This window comes from Cupressus sempervirens, chromosome 10 (genome assembly GCF_028749045.1).
Source record: "Cupressus sempervirens isolate cs-2001-9-10 chromosome 10, ASM2874904v1, whole genome shotgun sequence".
Taxonomy (NCBI): domain Eukaryota; kingdom Viridiplantae; phylum Streptophyta; class Pinopsida; order Cupressales; family Cupressaceae; genus Cupressus; species Cupressus sempervirens.
In genome coordinates, this window is record NC_143127.1 from 502,405,071 (window position 1) to 502,426,175 (window position 21,105).

General features: G+C 36.5%; 1 protein-coding gene across 1 annotated transcript in view; it reads right to left on the reverse strand.

Annotated features, from left to right (window-relative positions):
• Nucleotides 1-21,105, reverse strand: part of LOC149534865 (acetyl-coenzyme A synthetase, chloroplastic/glyoxysomal-like) — a 217,189-nt gene that overhangs the window by 74,194 nt on the left and 121,890 nt on the right. Inside the window, exons 7-8 of the mRNA XM_089807220.1 lie at nt 18,711-18,812; nt 18,515-18,603 (exon numbers count right to left, since the gene is read on the reverse strand). Of these exons, the coding sequence (XP_089663346.1) occupies nt 18,515-18,603; nt 18,711-18,812 (191 nt within the window). The remainder of the gene's footprint in view (nt 1-18,514; nt 18,604-18,710; nt 18,813-21,105) is intronic.

A 21,105-nucleotide genomic window follows, 5' to 3' on the forward strand; every position in this document is an offset into this window, starting at 1 on the left:
CCAGAGTAAAGCATGCGTGATCCAAAATCATATCGTACAAAGTATGATAATGACAGGGACTAAGTGGTGCATTCACACACCTAAGTTGGCTCTATGCATGGAAGACACAATATAATGAGATTATGCCATTGATAAGAAAAACTTCATTGATAATTCATGATCAAACTACTGAACTTCTTTTACTATGAAGAAAGGATATTTTGTGAAAGCTTCACAAAAAATTTACAACCTCCTATAATGAACAACTTACCAAACAGTGAACACAAACACTTAGATCACAAAATGTAATCAAAGGATTAGTTAGCAATCTCAAAAGCAGATCTCAAATTCATGGAGACATTCACGATCATGACCACCATACTTATATAATTCTCACTCAATCATTTACAAAGATGCAGTTACAAAATGGCATTGATTCAGAAAATGTAATCAAAGGAATATTTAGCAAGGTCACCGGGAGACGGGGAGACTTTGAGGTCTCCGGTACTGGTACGGCAATTTTTCAAATAGGAGACGGGGGTACTTGGAGACGGCAATTTTTTTTTTTTTTTTTTTTTTTAAATAAATTTTTAATAGTTTAAACTTAAAGAGTCTAATACTAAAAGTAAATACAAAATTTCAAAATTTCAAAATAGTAATACCGTAAGACTAAAAGACTAAAGTAAATAATAAATTAATAATACTAGTGTTGTCACATTAAAAATTAAAATAGATTCATAGAGTCAAACTGTCAAAGATATAATAATAATAAGCGGTTAGATACAGAAGTACACTACTGAAATAGATTTTAAAACCTGACAAATTGGCATTGCTACAAAAAATTTGTGAAAATTATTGAATTATTCAACATTGATGCATGCATAGAGACACACTTAGGATTTCTATTTTCTAACTAAGAGTTAGGATTGCTTAGTTTAAAAGGGAGTAAATCATTTTGTAATAGTGTTTTTTTTCCAGTTACACAGATTCAACTAACAAAGATTCCTATATTGGTACTAGGATATTGCCAACAGCAGATAAACAGGTACGAATAATAAATACGACTTATACATCAAACTAAAACATGATATCCTCTTGAAAAAACAGAAATATGGGACCAAATACATTCATGTTAACATACATAAAACCTCTAGTCTATCACTGTTATCACTGAGTCTTTATTAGCAAATAGATGCTTGGTTTTCATGAGGAATAATACTATTATCAAGCATTTGCATATCAGATTTCTGTAACATACGTAATACTATCTTCTAATGCACTAACAACAGTTTTTGCACCCTAATTCCTCAGCCGCATAAATTTATGTGATTTGGGATCTTTACTGCAATCCTGTACAGCTTCCAATATGTTGTCTTAGACTTGTATCGTGTTCCTGTAGGTGACGTACATCACCAAGCAATTGTTACGGAATTCATATAGTACCTTAGATTTTTGCATTAAAAACATTTAAATGAGGGCTAAAATATATAAAATTATTTAATATTATATTTTACATTTATATTTTATCAGGAGACTTCGGGGAGACTTCACTTTTTGGATTAGGAGACGGGGAGACTTCAGGAGACTTCGTCATGAAGTCTCCAACCTTTTTTGAGGTCTCCGGAGACGCGAAAAGTCTCCGAGACGCGTCTCGGTCTCCGAGACGCCACTTTTAGGGGGGAGACGGGTCTCCTGGTAACCATGATATTTAGCATTCCCAAAAGCATATCTAAAATTCATGGAGGCATTCACAATCTTGACCATCATACTAGATAAATCATCATAATGTCTCACTCAATCAATAACAAAGATGCCGTTACAAAATGGAATTGATACTCAGATTTATGATATTACATGAAAGGTCTAAAACAGTGATAAGATAAAGAGCACCCTCTGCCTTACAAATGCCATTCCATGGTGTACAGAATTTTTCATCATATCATCACTACATGAAAGGTCTAAAAAAGTGATAAGATAAAGAGCACCCTCTGCCTTACAAATGCCATTTCATGATGTATAGCATTTTTCATCAAACCATCACTTTTGGCCAAGGCTCAAGAGTCGTTAAAACCCTTTGAAAGCTGTTAATGTTGAAACCATAGAGCAGTAATTAACCCCTAAGAATGTTTACCATTGTAGTGTTAGGTTTGGGCGTTTTTAATTCTGTATTCTTTTTTCTTTTTGAATTTCACACCTATCTTGGTCAAGTCTCAATGATAAGACATTGGAGTCTGTAAGTCTTACTAGATTCACCAGAGTACCCAGAACATGAGTCTGCTAGCCTCAATCAAGTTTAACTATCCCAGAATTACAAAATCTTAGTGATTCTAAACAAGTTTAACTTTGATTCACACTGACAAGCAGTCTGCACACAGAAAATAACCTAATTGCCAAACTGAAAACTTTCAACCATAGATCAAAATCTTTCCGAGAAGTGGTAGCTATCTCTACTTCTTGCAAGAATTTTTGCAAAATGAGAAACTTAAGGTTTTCTAGCGAAAAATTCAAGCCGAGAAGACCTTAAATTTTTGCCGATAAGTTGCCCACTTCTCTGCGATAAGTCCTAAACTTCTTGCAATAACTTAAAAACTTCTCTTGGGAGGCACTAGTCAAACTAGGACACCCTTTAATTTGCCCATTCATTATTTATTTTGCAATTTCGAGTGTTTGGAGGAGAGGAGAAAGTTTTTGGTGGAGAGAAATAGATTTTGGCAGCCTTGTAGATTGATCATAAGTGGATTTGAAGTGGATTCAAAGCAGATTTGAAGAGATTGTTCAAGCAAATTCGGATTCACAAGGAAGTTTTCTAAGTTCTTCTATTTAGTGGGGCACGGAAGAGGAAGATGTAGATTAGTTTCATATTTTAATTGACATTTGTATTTGCTAATATTTTTACAGAGACAATTTTCTATTTTTAGTTTGCTTTAGAGTTGAAAGTCTCTAAATATGGCTGCCAGCCATCGACATTCTATATGAGGATGCAATTTTGTTACATATTGCATATATATATATATATATATATATATATATATATATCTCAGCTTTTTTGGTTTGTTTACTCATTTACTAACTCATTAAATAAATATCCTTATTGAATTTTGCAAAAAATGCATTTTTAATTAAATTTAAGTCATTTTTCAAACTCCCGATATTTTCATGAGAAGTTGTCGATTTATATATGATATTTGCCGAGAAATTTATTTTTTGCCTCCCTAATAAGTGGCAGAGAACGAGATTTTGAACTATGCTTTCAACAACTCTCTCTCATAGGTAGCAACAGATTCCAATCATGGACCTAGGGGATCTCAATTGCCATGCTCAAATACAATTTTAACTTTTCAGATCAAGGTAAGCAGATTTTACACTCAAAAAAACAACCAAGAAAACAGAGTTTATTGGTCGATTTACTTTCTCAAGAGGGCTGCCAAACTGAAGAAAAGAATTGTTATATGGTAATGGAGTACCACATACACAATTTTTATCCCAAAATTGATAGCAATGGTCTTAGTACAGTACTGACATATTTATAAAGATTTAAAGGGTCCTGGTTACTATACTAAACATCATATCCCTTCATAACAAAAAAAACAAACCAAATTTTTCAAAAATTTAATAAGTTTTTAACACGGTTCAGTTGTATTAAAATACAACTAGCGGCACATTGGTAATCTTTTTCTTTCATGCGTATATGCCCAGACCTTCGCTTCATATTACTTGTTACTTCCTTGCTTACATCTCATGCATTTGAAAACACCAGAGAAAACTGCTGGCAGATGCGTCTTCTCATTTTGATCTCTTGATTCTTCCGCAAACCATGGTGGGTTTTTGAGACTGTGTCCTCCGATAGGTGGCATATCTTCTTGCATATAGACATAACGCAACATTAGAAGCCCATTACCGATGATAAATAATATGCTTCTCAAGCTTGGAAGGCCTTGCAAGACTTTTGATGGTACTCATATCTATGACTACGTGAATTCCCATGCGCATTCACCATTTATATTTTCTTGCGCTGAATGTTTCCACTTACATAATTTCATATTTGAATTTCACCTGAGAGTTTAATCATAACATGAAGCAACAAAATTGCAAGATGCGAAATGTCATGTCCCATTTTCAAATAATTAAAAATAATAATCTTTTCTATGGCAGGCAGGCCCAAAAAGATGAAGTTTCGGAAAAAGGGGATAATCTTTGGAAGCTAATGGACTAATAAATTAAAATTATTATTAAAATATGTTTTATTAACCCCTCTTGGACGTGAGTTAGGGTTATGCCCTCTTTTAAGGAGTTTGGAGGCATTTTGGGCTCATTCCAGAACTTGATTTTTGCGCATTGCTTTGTTGTTCTTCAGAGGCTGCCAAACTTGTGAAGAAGGAGACCCAAGAACGGGAGTTTGCAGGTTTCCAAGAAGGCTAAGGACGGGAGTTTGAAGCCATTCCATGTGCATGCTCATGCAGACTTTGCCTTTGTGCTAAACAGTGCAGATTTGTGGATTTTCAGGTGTATTTTTTGTAAGAGTTTGGTGTTTCCGGTTGAGTATTTCATATCAGTTTGGGTTGCTGCTGTATATCAGACTTTTAAATGTTAAAATAGAGCTGAATATATGTATTTGGATATGATTATACTTCTATGATAGATTATTAAGTTTTTGTGGTGATTCCAGGCTATTTTGTGCTATTTTCGGGAGCCCGATGAGCATTGTTTTTGTCCTCCATTTGGGAGCTATTGTGTGCATGTTATACAGATCTGGAAATGTCATTTTATAGGCTGTTATGCTGCTCAAATTTTTGTAAAAATGTCCACTTTCAGATTTATTAATAATAGGTGAAGCTGTGAAGCTTTTGGCACTATTTCTGGCATACCCGATTTGGGGTTTATTGAAAAATTGGTGGATCTTTGAAATATTGGTTGTTTGATTTTAAAGATCTGATTTGAGGCTTGAAATATCATATAAAATCAGAGAAAGGGATATTTCAGTGGTATTAGAGCTATGATCTTGCCAGCTTGAGGGTTTGTAGAAGTTTGCATGTCAGTTTTGACAACTACCCAAATCTTGCATGTCATAATTTATGGTTGCATGTTGCTTCTAATTAGCTGCATGTCAAAATTTATGGTTGCATGCTACTTCTAATCATTTGCATGTTAGTTCTTGGTGAATTTGGTGGTTGCATGTTGCTTCTAATCAGCTACATGTCAAAATCTATGGTTGCATGCTACTTCTAATCATTTGCATGTTAGTTCTTGGTGTTTGAAGAAGTTATAACCTATTAGGGTTACACTCTACTTTATCCAGAATGGACAGGTATAGTACAGAGTCTCAGAGGACACGATCTTGGACAATTGATATCCAGAGTCAAAACAGTAGAAAGGATGGTTATTTAGACATTTGAGATAAACTTAGGAAAATAAGCCATGACATGTCTAAATAGTTGGTTGAGCACCACCGTATGATGAATGACATGTTGTCCAACCCAGCTAAGGTGGATAAGTTGACCAGATTTCTATTTGGCAGATTTTCTCACAGGGCAGATGACACAATTACCAAGAACTTGCATGAGGAGTTTGAGAAACTAGCTTATAGCCAGGCAGAGGTCTCAAATTCTACTCCGCCACAGGAGGTAGTGAGAAAGGATATTACGCAGATTGATAGTAATGGTCAACTTGATACTCAAATTGAGACAATTGTATACAGGTCGTTCAAGGGTGATATCATAGGTATTTAGGATGGTATAGTTACAACAGGTAGTGACTGCAGCATAGTGGGTTTAGATGATGATTATGAGGATGTTGTTGTGCATGATGGTGAGATACCTGGTAGAGATGAGCAGACATTGAACATTCATGACTTTGCTGAGAAAGAGTACCAGGCACAGTTAGATGCTTTGTCACATGAGGTTGAGGCTGGTAGTACTTCACACGATTTGTCCAGCCAGCTGAAAGTGAACAAAGACAGTATTGTGACTTCATTATCTCATCATGACAGGTATGTGGAGTTAGTTGGTATTGGTCATATTACTCAAGTGAGGATTTTGCTTGAGTTACCAGCTGATTCTAGTTTACAGATATGGACTCGAGATTGTTATATTGGCATTTGGGATTCAGTTGACTGGAGATCTTTAACACTTTTTGGTAGCAGTGTTTGTTTGGGTGCTATCATGGATTTGATTAGCAGATTGCACGGTGTTGTCTTTTCTTGTGCTAGCAGCTTTTCCGATGTTGGTATTAGTTTTTATACACCAGTGTTGGGCTTTGTTCATATATCCAGTCGACCATACCTGCTGGAATGTGTTGATGATCTTTCATATTTGGCAGTGTACAGATGAGTCCCAGGATCATATTGGCATTGTTGACATCCAGAAGGATGCAGTGGGCAATTTTGAAGACTTAGTTTCCTTGGGTACAAAGGAGTTGGACAGCAGTGCTACAGTTTTTGATACTCTGTATGTTGATATGAGCTTTAGAGTTGATTCACAGAATATGGATGGTAATACTCTAGAGACTAGTAACTTTGAGGATACTCCTTTAGACAGTGCATCAGAGGAGGTTTGTAGGAGACAGTCAAGCCAGTGCCATCATGTGTCTAATCAGTTGAGAGTTAGTGAATGAGACATTGCTATCACTTGCCAACATTTCGATGATGCTCGTCAATTGTTAGCAGTTTATGGATGGGGTTCTCCTACTAGTGATGAGCAGGGAGGCAGTTATCTTTCCTTGACAGAGTTCCACTCTTTATGGGAGGCTACCCAAATTCTGAGACAAGATTATATGCAGTTGGTAGCCGACAGAGATTATCTTATGGAGTGGGGCAGTACAGCATATGATGCATTGTTGGCCAAGGAAGATGAGGTGAGTGAACTTACTGAGCAGCTTGAGGTGACTTCTGAGATTCTTGAGAGTACACAGTTGGCTTTCAAGGAGTCACAGTTTCATTTGGCTAAGGTGACCATGGAGTTAGAGCAACTATAGTCTTTACTAGATTCTGTACAGTCACAAGTTGTGGTGTCTGATGATCTGAGGATGTCCATGGCTGAGATTGTCAAAGATAGTGGAGATGGGGATGCATCCATCCTTGATACTAACATTGGCATATCGGGTTCATCCCCACTAGAGTCAGGTTTAGTTGAGTTGGGTGCTGTAGCAGATTGTTGTGGTATGCCTGACATGGTGGTGACCTCTAGCACTAATGGCATGAAGACTAGAGATGCTGTATCAAAGACCATGTGTGATGTTGGTGAGCCGATAGTTGGCATGGTTCCTGCTAGTAATACTACTCCCTTGGCGATGTCTTTAGAGGTAGTAGTCAGTTCCAACTTGGTTACTGATCGATTGCAATTAGTTACATTTGGATTGCAGTCTGAGCCACTGACTGAGATTGGCGCATTCTATCAGCATTACATTGTGAGGTATGCTCATCAATTTACCTTTGATGACCATGTTGATGAGATGATGATACAGAGATGTACTTTGGTTCCTAGTGCTTATCATCAATTATGGGATAGTTTGATGCCTCGGGATGAGAGTTGCGATGGGCACGACATGGCGATAGGTTCTGCAGTTGATAGCTTGATAATACGTGACTTAGAGCAGGAGTTTCGGAGTGATGCTTCAGCGGGTGTTGTTATTGATTCTACTCCTTTGGCTATGGCATCTCCTGACTTAGCCGGTGATCAGTCACAGTGGGTTGTATCACTTGTTCACGGTGAGCTGTTGACTGAGGTTGGTTTTTTTTATCAACATTATATTGCAAGGTATGTACATCAGTTAGCATTTGATCCTTGTGTTGAGGAGTTGATGGCAGGCAAATTTGGTTTGGGTTCCAATTCTTGCTGTTTATCTTGTGATGGCTTTTCACCATCAGGGGTGCATGGGAGTTATGGTTATGAGACAAAGGTCGGTGATCTACAGAGTTGTGTTGACTGCAGGAGTTGTACAGTGTGTGGATTCTCCATACTTGGTACAGTTTCAATCGGGAGCATTCACCATTGTTGCAAAGTTGGATTGTACATTCCGTATAGGCCAGTGGAATGCGTTGATGGTATTTACTATGTCGGTAGTTTGATTTGTCCACTTTACTTGGGTTTTGATGTTCTAAGAGTTTGTGTCTCGTGGGTTTCTGACTATGGAAGTTGTGACTTTGGAGTTTGGTTGAGCAGTAATTGTCAGTTCGATTATGGATTCCTCTTGGTTATATTGCAGAGGATATTGCAAGAGCCTGTGTTAATTGACAATAGTATAGTTCATGACTACATTTGGGATCCAGGTGGATTGATTGGTTTATTTTTCATCCATTGCTTGAGGACAAGCAATATTTGGAAGGGGAGGACTTGTCATGTCCCCTTTTCAAATAATTAAAAATAATAATCTTTTCTAAGGCAGGCAGGCCCAAAAAGGTCAAATTTCGGAAAAAGGGGATAATCTTTGGAAGCTAATGGACTAATAAATTAAAATTATTATTAAAATATGTTTTATTAACCCCTCTTGGACGTGAGTTAGGGTTATGCCCTCTTTTAAGGAGTTTGGAGGCATTTTGGGCTCATTCTAGAACTTGATTTTTGCGCATTGCTTTGTTGTTCTTCAGAGGCTGCCAAACTTGTGAAGAAGGAGACCCAAGAACGGGAGTTTGCAGGTTTCCAAGAAGGCTAAGGACGGGAGTTTGAAGCCATTCCATGTGCATGCTCATGCAGACTTTGCCTTTGTGCTAAACAGTGCAGATTTGTGGATTTTCAGGTGTATTTTTTGTAAGAGTTTGGTGTTTCCGGTTGAGTATTTCATATCAGTTTGGGTTGCTGCTGTATATCAGACTTTTAAATGTTAAAATAGAGCTTAATATATGTATTTGGATATGATTATACTTCTGTGATAGATTATTAAGTTTTTGTGGTGATTCTGAGCTATTTTGTGCTATTTTCGGGAGCCCAATGAGCATTGTTTTTGTCCTCCATTTGGGAGCTATTGTGTGCATGTTATACAGATTTGGAAATGTCATTTTATAGGCTGTTATGCTGCTCAAATTTTTGTAAAAATGTCCACTTTCAAATTTATTAATAATAGGTGAAGCTGTGAAGCTTTTGGCACTATTTCTGGCATACCCGATTTGGGGTTTATTGAGAAATTGGTGGATCTTTGAAATATTGGTTGTTTGATTTTAAAGATCTGATTTGAGGCTTGAAATATCATATAAAATCAGAGAAAGGGACATTTCACGAAACCCCTCACTGAAGACAAAATCCGACAACGCAAAGATAACTTATTATCGTCAAGTAGATTATGCTACAGTATATAGATACGATTAATGGAGTCTTCTCTTACGGATATTCAACCTCCAATGCCCGACCATCGTCATCAATTTTAATCTATGAAACTTCCTTCTCACAGGCATCGCACAGGGGACATTTCTACTTTGAATGCTTAGTCTCAGTTTCCAACACAACGCTTCAAATCCTTTAAAAGCATTACCTATATAGACATGCGATTATTATACAGATGCCTCTCCATTTTCTGATTTCTCTGATTTTAGAGTTCTCTCTTCATCGTTATGAATAGCAGCAGGTGTAGGCAGAGTTTCAACCAAAGGTATGGCAAGCCTTCTTTTCCAAAGTCTAGACAAATCATTTCTTGTGTATAATTGAGGTTTTGCATACCATTCATGTTGATCAAAAGTGACTAGAACAGACTTGCTTCGGTAGCGACAAACATGACCTACAAATTCCAAAGCTCTTACCACTCTTTCCAGTGGAAGGAAAAATCCAGACGAATTTGATGATTTGCTTCCAGCATTTAGTGCAATGGCCTGTCCCTGACAATCAATTACTAGTGATCCACTAGAACCTCCTTTTGTCCTAGAAGTTGCTTGCATGTAAAATGTGTTGAAGTCATTAAATCCATCCTTCTTATAGTGAGGGGCATCACGATCTAGACAGGCCAAGGTCCCTACTAAAATCTGAGTGCTAGAAAACTCACCCAGAAGTTTACCATCTTAAAGAGATTAAATTTCCACAATCCATAGCAAATAAACTGATATATTTCTGGATTCGATTGTGTAAAGATTTTTTACCATCAACGTTTCGAATCACACCAAGTGATCCATCATCAGGATGAAGAGAGCAACAGATGTCAAACAAAATGACATCTCTTGCTCTCTTCATCCTGATGATGGATCACTTGGTGTGATTCGAAACGTTGATGGTAAAAAATCTTTACACAATCGAATCCAGAAATATATCAGTTTAGTTTACCATCTTGCCATTGAAATTGTTCTAAAAAAAGATGAGTATTAAAGATTTTACAGGGAAAAAAAAAAGCCAAGAGCTTTACTAACAAGAGTACAATTTTTCTTTTAAGAATTAGGGATAGTATATTTACTCCTGATTTCCTCCCAAGAACCCATATGGTTACTGATAATAACATCCTGTATCAGAGAAATGTGTTTCTTGTTGCAAATTTTTGTTGAGCAACTTTGAGTTAATGCCGAAGGTTTATCATTAAGATAAACACACAACCATAAAGATCTATCCTTGACAGAATAGTTGTATGGATTCTTCCCAATAGCATACCTTGAATGAATCACCACTCTCACCTGAGCCCAAGCTTTCCAAATAGAATGAAAAAAATTTGATCCAGCAACTCTAAACTCAAAATCCCCAAGAACAATGTCAATCAAAAGAATATTATCCTTGTTTTTACTTTTCTTAACAACAGACCTAGTAATATTGTTCCTAACTAGGACCTTCCATGGTTCATTACCACCAAGAGAATTGAGAATCCATTTAGCAGCTAAAGCAATCCCCCGCTTTTTGATATGTCTCATGTCCAAACCCCATAAATTCTTAGGATAGCAACACTAATCCTAATTCACACTATGTCTCTTCTTATTCCCTAAACCATCAGACCAGAAAAAGTGCCTGTAAGTCTTTTCAATTTTCACACTGATATTTAGCAAACAGCCAAGCAGAGGCGTAGTAAACAGTGTAAAAAGAAAGGACCTTTTGAACAGCTTGAGCTCTCCCAACAATTGACAACATATGAGTTTGCCATTTTAAATGTTTATTCTCAATTTTATTATAAACCTTGTTCAACATATCTTTCAAAGAGGGTTAAACGGAAAGGGGATACCAAGGTATCTCACAATGTGATTTGGACCAAACCATTGCCACTCTTGATTCCTAATCCAGTTAGGAGGGGAATCCAGCCAACCAAAAATAAAGGATTCCCCTAAGAGACATTAGCTCGAGAAGCCTTACAGAAGAATTGTAATCTGCTCATCATATTATCAAAATTAGCTTCAGCTAATTCCACAAAAAGGGTTGTATCATCAGCAAATTGTTCAAGAAGGAGCTCATTGTGATTAACTAGAGAAATACCTTTCACTGAAGGACCCAACTCCTTAGCATTAAGAATATATGTTAGGGCATCTCCAACCAGCACAAAAAGAGAGGGAGCTAAGGGGCATCCTTGTCAAATAGATATGCCAAAGAAATAGAGTCAAAGCACCCCCCATTAATATAGATAACAATGTTTGAATCTTTGAACAAGATGTCAACCCATTTACAGAAGAAAGGAGGAAACCCTAGTCTTTCCAACACTTTGATCATAAACTGCCACTCAATTCTATCATAAGCCTTCTCAAACTCCAGAAGAACCATACCCACATTTTGTCCATTGTCTTTAGCCCCACTACATAGCTTCCTAGCTAGTAATGAGATTCTCTAAAATGCAGAGTAACCAGAATCACGCTGAAATCGCGTGAATCGCCGATTCAGCGATCAGATTCATGCACCCTGATTTTTTTGGAGTCAGAAATCGTGATCGGCGATTTCATCGGGTGAATCGAATGAATTGCATGTATCGGCGATTCACTCAAAAAATCGCATGAATCGCCATTAGAAATCGCCAAAAATCGGCTGGCAACAGCATGCATGTTTAGTTGGAAATAATAAAAAAATCACTTATGTTTTTTGCTTTCTTTTTTACCTTTCCTCTTTTTTATAACCCTAAAGGGCCTTCTAATTGTTAAGCATGACTAGAAGAGAGGAGAAGAGAAAAGAAGAACCATAGGTTATTAAAAAAAAAAAAAAAAAAACGACGACAAATAAAAAATGTTTAGAATGCATAACGGATGATGCCCAAGGGAAGGGAAAGACATAATCAAGTAGTAAAACATCAGCGGTTCCCAGAAAGAGTGTGGGATCAGAAAAAAATCACAAAAACACTGTGTTCCATATAGTTTTGTGTGGGTTTCAGAGTGCAAATTTGGTTTTGGCGCTGCCCCTCGACCCCGCTGGGGGCGTTGCCCCCTAGACCCCCAGTCGCTGCGGTTATCAGTCGTGGGAAGTCTCACCAATTGATGAGACCTGAAGCTATTGCAGGCATGGAGTGTCTGTGGTGGAGAGAACAATAGAGCAATCCTTTCGAGAGGGGTGATATGCTTTGAAGCACTTGGAGTAGGTGTTGGATGTGAAGCTGTCTTATAAAAACTCTTTACCCCATGTGGTAAACACAAACTTCCATGTTTATATATGTTAAGTTTCAACTTCTATTTGATGATGTTATAGTGTGTTTAAGTTATATTCAATAAAGGGTGCATGAAATAAGTCTTAAATTGTTAAAATCTCTACATTTAAAGGGTTTTTTCAAATTTGCCGATTCACCGGCGATTCACCCCCGATTCACGATTCGATTCGGCCGTGCCGATTCCGATACGATTCCGATTCTCGTTACTTTGCTAAAATGTATCTTCCCTTAATAAAGCCAATTTGGGTGACCGAAACAATCTTGTTAAGCATCCCAATGATTCTTCTAGCCAACAACTTTGCAAGAATCTTATATGAAAGATTTAGTAGAGTGATGGGTCTCCAGTTTCTAACCTAAGATTTATCACCACCTTTTGGAAATAGCTTGATGATCCCTTTATTAATGCCTTCACCAAGAGTACCAAACTCAAAAGCCTCATTATATACCAAGCGAAGCTCCTTTGAAATTTAATCTTTGTTCTTCTTATAAAATTCAGCAGGGAACCCATCTACCACAGGGGATTTGCCATTGGCCATGGAGGAGATAGTGTCATCAATTTCTTGAGCACTCATAGGGAGATTTATACTCTTGGCTTTCTTGCTAGCACTTTTATTCGTATCATCAACACTATTAGCATCTTGTTCTGAACTAAAAAGCTTATTATAGAATTGATAGAAAGCCTCCAGGATATCTTTATTATCATTGGAGATACCTTTATTAGTACATATACCTTCAATGACTTCTTTGTTCTGCTTAGCTTTGATAATACTAAATAAATATTTGGAGCCTCTATCACCATCCTGCAACCAGTTGGCCTTAGCTCTAACTTTCTGACCCTGAATCTTGATATTCTGAATCTTTCTCAAGTGCATCTTAGTTTCGATCAGGTCTTTCTCTAAATTCAAATCTCTCCCTCTATCTTGTAAATCCTTCTCAATTCTATTAAGTTTCTTTTGGTATTCATTCTCACTTCTTCTCCTATCCTTGGCTTCCTTACACCCCGTGATTTGGAAGATCTTTCTCCAAGTATCCACCTTGATCATCCACCTAGATTGGGCTGAGACATCTTTGTTGCAAAGATTGGTCATCAATGACACCATATACAAGGTATTTTCAATGTCATCCTTCTGAAGCAGGGAGACGTTTAGCTTGAAAAAACCTTTTTTACTCAAATTGCAGATATTCACATTCTCCAAATTATCAATGCAAGCATAAATGGGAGAATGATCAGACCTACTAATAGACTAAACACAACAGGAGATACATTGTTTTGATGTTTCAAATTAAAAAAGAAGGGATTCATATAGACTCTATCAAGTCTGCAATAAATTATTTTACCTAAAGCTTGATTATTGCACCAAGTAAACCAGATGCCTTCAAAGTCATTCTTCCTTTTATCAAGGGGATCATGGATTTGAAATCTTCTCTTAAATTTTGACAAAAAATAATGTTCATTTCCTTTCCAACACTGTCTAGACCCTCCTCTTTTATTCTGAGTGTTCTCTATCATGTTAAAGTCTCCCATGAAGATCCAATTAGCTTCTGGTAGGGTATTAGCTAACCAATCCCAAAGAAGAGCTCCTTCTCTATAATCATTGGAAGCATGAATGTTGCAGACTCCTATAGATGAATTATTGAGATTGAAGATTGCCCAAATAGTACTATGGTAGGGGAAGTAATGGTGAGACACGCGATTCTCCACCCATTTTGGGCTGATAAGCAAAGCCACTCCACCTTTTCCTTTTTGGTGACTTGGGTAAAAGCATTTGGCCTTATCCCAGACAAACTTGAGGGTGTTAAAGGCATGATACCCAGTAACTTTGATCTCTTGCAAACAAATGATATCTTTATTATGGAAATTATTACACCAACTCCTGACCATATATTTTCTATCAGGCATTTCAAGCCCTCTAATATTCCAACTATATATGTGCAAATTCATGATTGACAATTTGGTAAGTCAGAACTCTTAAAGAATTTGTTAAAACAATTCGACATCTCAATGTTTTTGACTTTGTTGCTTCTTTCACAATTGTTAGCACTGTTGTTTCTTTCATAAGTCTTCCTCTTCTTCTTTTTCCCAATAACTTCAACAAATCCTTCATCAGAGCTATCCTTAGGGACAACAGGACAAGGATTATCAAGGTTAGAGGCCACACCATTTTTCCTTAGGATAAAGGACTTAGGTGGACCATTGAACTCACTCAAATTATGTTATTTTGAAATCACATTTGTACTACTATTCAAATTTAGCTTGCTAAGAGCTAACTATTGAGCATTCATAATTGCGTCATTATCATCATTAACTTTTTCTCTGCTAACAGGGATGTATAAATGCTTAGTACCAAATGGGTTCTTGGGGTTCGCATCCATTTTCTTATCCTCATGAACAACCACATATTGAACATCATAAAGAGGATTATGGTGAGTAACAAAACTATTATCATTAGGGTTTCCTTTCGGGTTATCATTCATGGCATTCCAACCTTCAATTTGCTTATAAATGTTAACATTTTCAGAACTCTTGCTATTATCATTCTTAGCATTAACATTTTGTGCTGCCATCTTTCCTCCATTAAAATATTTTAAAATATTTTTCAACAATGGGCCATCCTTTTTATTATGTTCATTTAACTTACAATGAAAGCAAGCACTGAAATCCCTTAATTTATGAATTTTCCAACAGAAGGTTTCGTTTTCAATTTTGTCTGAGATTTCTTTTAGGCAAGATATATCTAGATCTAGAGAAATTAGGTCTCTAGCATTTAAATGCAAGAGGGTGATTTTAGATTGTTCAATTTGAAGGATAGACCCCAAAGGTTTTAACATAAGCGAGAGAAAAGATCAAAACTCTAGTTGGATATTTTGCAACTCCACCCAAAAAGGAGAGGAATGAGTAGGTATTTGCTTTGGTTTACTGCTTGGCGACCACAGAAAAGCCTGAAACAAAGTTTTCCCTACATTCCACAAACCCTTCTTCAACACTTTTCCCTGCATTGCATGTGTTTTAAGGAAAATAACAAACATGCCTCTTTATATCATTCTGCTAAAATTAACAACAATTCCAAGTTTCTTTCCCCAAACATTGTTAAGCCAGTCGCCTAAACATTTTTTAGCAATTAGAAACTTCACATCCAAGCAGACAAAAAAAAAAGCAATATTCTACTTTGCTCATCCCTAAATGCCTTTACCATGTCATCATTCGGCTCCAAATTGAGTGTCTTTCTTGAGGGCAACAAGGCCTTACCTTCACTGCCATCTTCGCAATTTCCTCCATTGTCGGTCTCTCCTCCCCGTCTATCTCCATATAATAGTTTGACACTAGAGCTATCATAACAAGACTTGTCCATCCCATTATTACAAGATCCCCCTTCACCCTTAGAATTCCTTGCCGTATCATGATTATCCTCCGATTTTCCTTCATCATTCAACAGTAAACCCTCTTCCTTCAAACCTTTCATCACCGGACCATCATTATTCTTCACCATTGCCAAAAATCAGGTAGAGGGGGAAAGAATGGCCAAAGCCAAAAAGCAAGAAATCTTCAAACTTAAGGGCACCCACATGCGAGCCCTAAAACCAGATCCATGAGAACAAGAAAAGCAACAAGACTCGAAAAAGCAAAAAGATCAAACTCAAGCAAAAACAATAAACATAGAACCAGCAGTCGTCAACCAGCCACACCACTTGGAAGTTGCAAACAAGGTACACGTACTAAGTATGAAAGTGCCAGCGCACCCTAGTTGGAGACCTCCTTTCGGTTTTAAAAAAAAACAAATTTAAACAAATGAAGTAACATATTTAGCTATCTATTTTAATATTTTTGTATCATTTTTTGCACTTGTATTCTTGATGTTTATATTTTTTCTGATTTAAACTTATTTAGTTTCTTATTATAGCAAGAAAAAAGATTGTATTGTGCAAAAATGGTCGCCAAGAGTAATCAAAGTTCAGTAGTGGGCAAGCAGCCGATAAATTCAAAATTGATGTAGGATCTCCTTTAAGAGACATACCACAAGATTATCACAAGTTTTAGGAGGTGGCTCATATCTTTCGATGTGTAGTGTATGAAAAAGTAAAATATCATTCAATAGCTAATATTCTCAAGTCAAACTTTCATTTTATGGGCCCTATAAGCCAAGGAATGGGAATATGCGAAGGCATTGGTCTTGGATGACAATTGGCGGGCTCGTGCGCAATTTGTATTAGATTTCACTGAGGTCCTCATGACTATATTTCACTTATATGATACCGATCAACCTTGTTTGGGGGATGTTGATGATGGCATGGACACAATGGTAGAGAAGGTCAAAATTGTCATACAAACACATGAGAATGACACCACAAAATGTGAAGCCTTACACATTAAGATGGAAACAAGTATTCATCATCATTGGGAAAAGATGACTACCCCATTGCACCTCCTTGCATATGCACTATGTCTGATGTACTATAGCGAGAAAATACTCGCAATGCCAAATAGAGTAGCACTATGTGTGGATGAAGAAGTTGCTAATGGGTGCTACTAAACTTTTCAAAGGGCCATATGATAAAATGCACAACAAAATTAGGCTTGTTTGCCTTGAGAAGAAAACTTAGACCAATTGCAAAAAAGGGCCATAATGACATGGGAGCTATCACATGGTAGTACCTCTAAGGTCAACCGTTTAAGCATCTACAACCTCTTGCAATCAAGATCCTCTCACAAGCAAATTTTCTTTGTTTTTGTTTACCACTTGTATTCTACAATTTAGTGCTTACCATGCTTTGATTTTCTTTTCATTTTTATGTTTAATTTTGTGAACATTGTCCAGGTTACAAGTTCTTGAGCTGTTGAACAGAATTGGAGTATGTACTCATTTGTCCACTTACTGAAGTGTAACCAGTAGGGCTCAAAAAAAGTTTCAGACTTGGTTTGCATTCATGCTAACTTGCGTCTTTTGTCACATAAGGAGGATCACTACAAGGGGCAATCAAGCTTTGGGATGTAGCCCATTTGTGTGCCAAATTGGATGCAACAATTCAAGATCTTACGATAATCATACGTTGTGGTGATGATGATTATGGTATCATCATGACACATCACCTATCACAAGTGGAACCATTTTGGGTTTAGATGATCTTGAACTTGAAGCAGTTGGAGGTGATGAGGAAGTGGATTTTCTTGAGAATCCTTAAGAATCTGATTAGTGAATCTTGAATCTTGATTGATGAAAATTAAATCATGAACTAAATATTGATTTTGTAATTGTAATGATTTTCTGATTTGCATTAAATCGTGAACATTGATGTATATGATATTGCTTATTAGTTATTTCAATTTGAATATTTATGAACTATAAGATATCTTGATCAATGAAGTATCATACAATTAAATGATTAAATTTTGTATATTTCTTCAATTTCTACGCATATATAAATAAATGCATCCAAAACCCCCAAAAATTTAAAAAACCATGCATCCGTGCACCCGCATTGGCAACTTAAATAAAAACAGCTACTTGTAAGAAGAGCTTCATGTGGTGCACACAAAAAAGGTTGAATGATAATCAAATACAAATAGTAAGGCTTGAAAAAATGGTTAGATCTAAAACATGGACCACATCCATGGTCCAGTAAAATTAATGTTATTTTCATACCAAATGGGCTAGCTGAGAGAAGTTCAAATTCTATGAGAAATTTTTATCGGCGTTTGTGCATATGGATGATGATGAATTCGTTACAAATCAATCAAAAGTTCTGAAATTCTGTACAAAATTTCAACTCTAAGCAATTGTCATCTTGAAACTTATTAAAACCCCTAGAAAACTACAAAAAGTAAGAAAACTAGCAAATCTCAATGATTACTATTTACAGAGCATTGTTCCTTAGATATTCTATACATTTGTCTGTTCCTAAAAAGGCTTAATATGCAGACGTTATTGTTTTGATAGCACAAATTCAGAAGTGGATTAAAAAAAATGTAATAATCAAAAGCATAATACACTACTTTCTACCCAGTACTTTATATCAGCTTGCATACCAGTATACATCACTTGGCTTGTAATCAAAAGCATATTTGAATGTTGTGGCCGAGTAAACCATGTAACCACCAGTAGTATGCAGAACACCCTATCAAATATACATAACGAGAAATAATTACAATTTAATTTGGAATGGAATGTGATCAATACTTAAAATTCTACAATTCTTGCAATATCCAGCTAAAAGTAAGTCACCTTTGGCTTTCCTGTGCTACCACTTGTATATAAGAGAAAAAGTGGATCTTCTGCATCAACCCATTCAACTTCACATGCTGTTGGATAATTTGGAACTGTTTCCTGGCCAAAAAGAGAACACAATGGTCTATATAAAATTACAAATACACACTGCTTCAAAATTTATAAGTCAAAATCTACATTTTAATTGAAAACATCATATAACTACAATGTCATGTATTGGCCCATAAATGTTTTAATAGTAAACCCTTGCTGACCATGCTGAAGGAGATTTCAAATTACTCAACGTAGAAAGCCAAGTGAGTTCTCCAAATACAACTCTACTGGTACTGCAAGCCCATTCTGGTGTGTGCCACACTCATGTTTCACATTCCGCAGTACGTTTGAACACTCACCTAAGGTCCATGGTACAGCCAAGATCACCAAATGATCTCCATGAGATGGCACACACTTTCGCAAGGGTGCAATACAATCCAGTTAGATGTGATGTGGCACCATCCAACTGTAAAGTTTCTACAAATTCTGTTATAAATAAGACTTAGATTATACCTTCTTGTTCTATGCTTGCTGCAGATGATCTTCACTATACAGACTTGAGTGAATTAATAAATATAATTCTCGAAATGTTTTATTTTCTGCAAGTCATCTTAGGGCAGTATTGATCAAGGAGCAGACTTATTATTTTTTTGTGTCCTTAAACTTCAACCACACCCTATATAAATACATCAACCAAAGGAAAAGTCCCTCTAAGGAACATGAACACATTCTGCAGTACCTTTGAACACTCGCCTAAGGTCCATGGTACAGCCAAGATCACCATATGATCTCCATGAGATGGCACACACTTTCGCAAGGGTGCAATACAATCCAGTAAAATGTGATGTGGCACCATCCAACTGTAAAGTTTCTACAAATTCTGTTATAAATCATACTTAGATTATACCTTCTAGTTTTATGCTTGCTGCAGATGATCTTCAATATACAGACTTGAGTGAATTAATAAATACAATTTTGGAAATGTTTTATTTTTTGCAAGTCGTCTAAGGGTAGTATTGATCAAGGAGCAGACTTATAATTTTTGTGTGTCCTTAAACTTCAACCACACCCACTATAAATACATCAACCAAAGGGCAAGTCCCTCCAAGGGACATGAACGTTCCTAGGTCGGCCCACTTTGCAGTCTCATAATTAGTGATCTAAGAAGGTAATGGTTTGAGACAAACTTAACTAAGATTTTAGTTAAGATAATACTTAAACATAGTTATCTTAAGAACCCGCCGATCATGTCTAGACAAGGAGCAATAGGCCTTCATAAGGCATTTTATGAATGATAAGCTCTGTGTGATCTGCACAGTCAGATCAGTATGGTGATCAGAGTTATGGATTTAACACTCCCTCTTAACTTGATAATCATATTGAGAGAGAACATATCTAGCATCATCAATTACAATGATTAAGCATAGATTGATACTCTATATCTATCTGAATCTTCTAAGCATGAGGTTTCATTGAACACATGATACTAAGTCATATTACCATCTTGTGATATGACTTAGCACTTATACAAGTGATGACAGTATTGCATGGAATGCAACACATAGGATAAAATCCAAAGAATGGTTAAATTCTTCATCTATCCAAGTTGTGGCTCCTAGGTACTGGCAATCCTATATCACAACATTATCCTAAGTTAAGATCTACCAAAACACAGGATAAAGTCCGAAGAATAAATTCTTCCTTTATCCAAGTTGTGATTCATAGGCATAGAAATGTCTATGCCACAAATGATCTTGAACTCATCTAGATCTGACAATAGTTCTCTACTGTTCAGCACATTATCTAAGAAATTGTCATCTCTCATAATGTCTTTTATACAAGTGCTCATTATCTCAGAGATCGCCACCTCTTAGATAATGAATACAAATGGTTGAGCCCATAACAATCAATAGCCTAAGAATAAAAATATTTAAATAATAGTTTAAAGAATACAAATGTATTACAATTCAACCGTACCAAGTCTTTTCCTGAAGTGATCTATCTTCACTCGAGAGAGAGGTTTGGTAAGAATATCTGTTGTCTGATTTGCAATGCAAATATATTCTAATTTTATAGTATTCCTATCTACCATATCTCTTACATAATAGTAAGGAATTTCAATATGCTTCGGCCTGTCATAGAAAACTGGATTCATAGAAAGCTTGATGGAATTCTGATTATAACAATGAATAATCTTAGGACTCATGGCTTGACCGAATAATCTTAGCACTCATGGCTTGACCAAATAATCCCACAAGTAACTTTCTAAACCAAACTACTTCACGAGAGGCCATTGTTGTTGTAATGTATTCCGCTTTTGTGGAACTTTGTGCTATTGATGACTGCTTTCTGCATATCC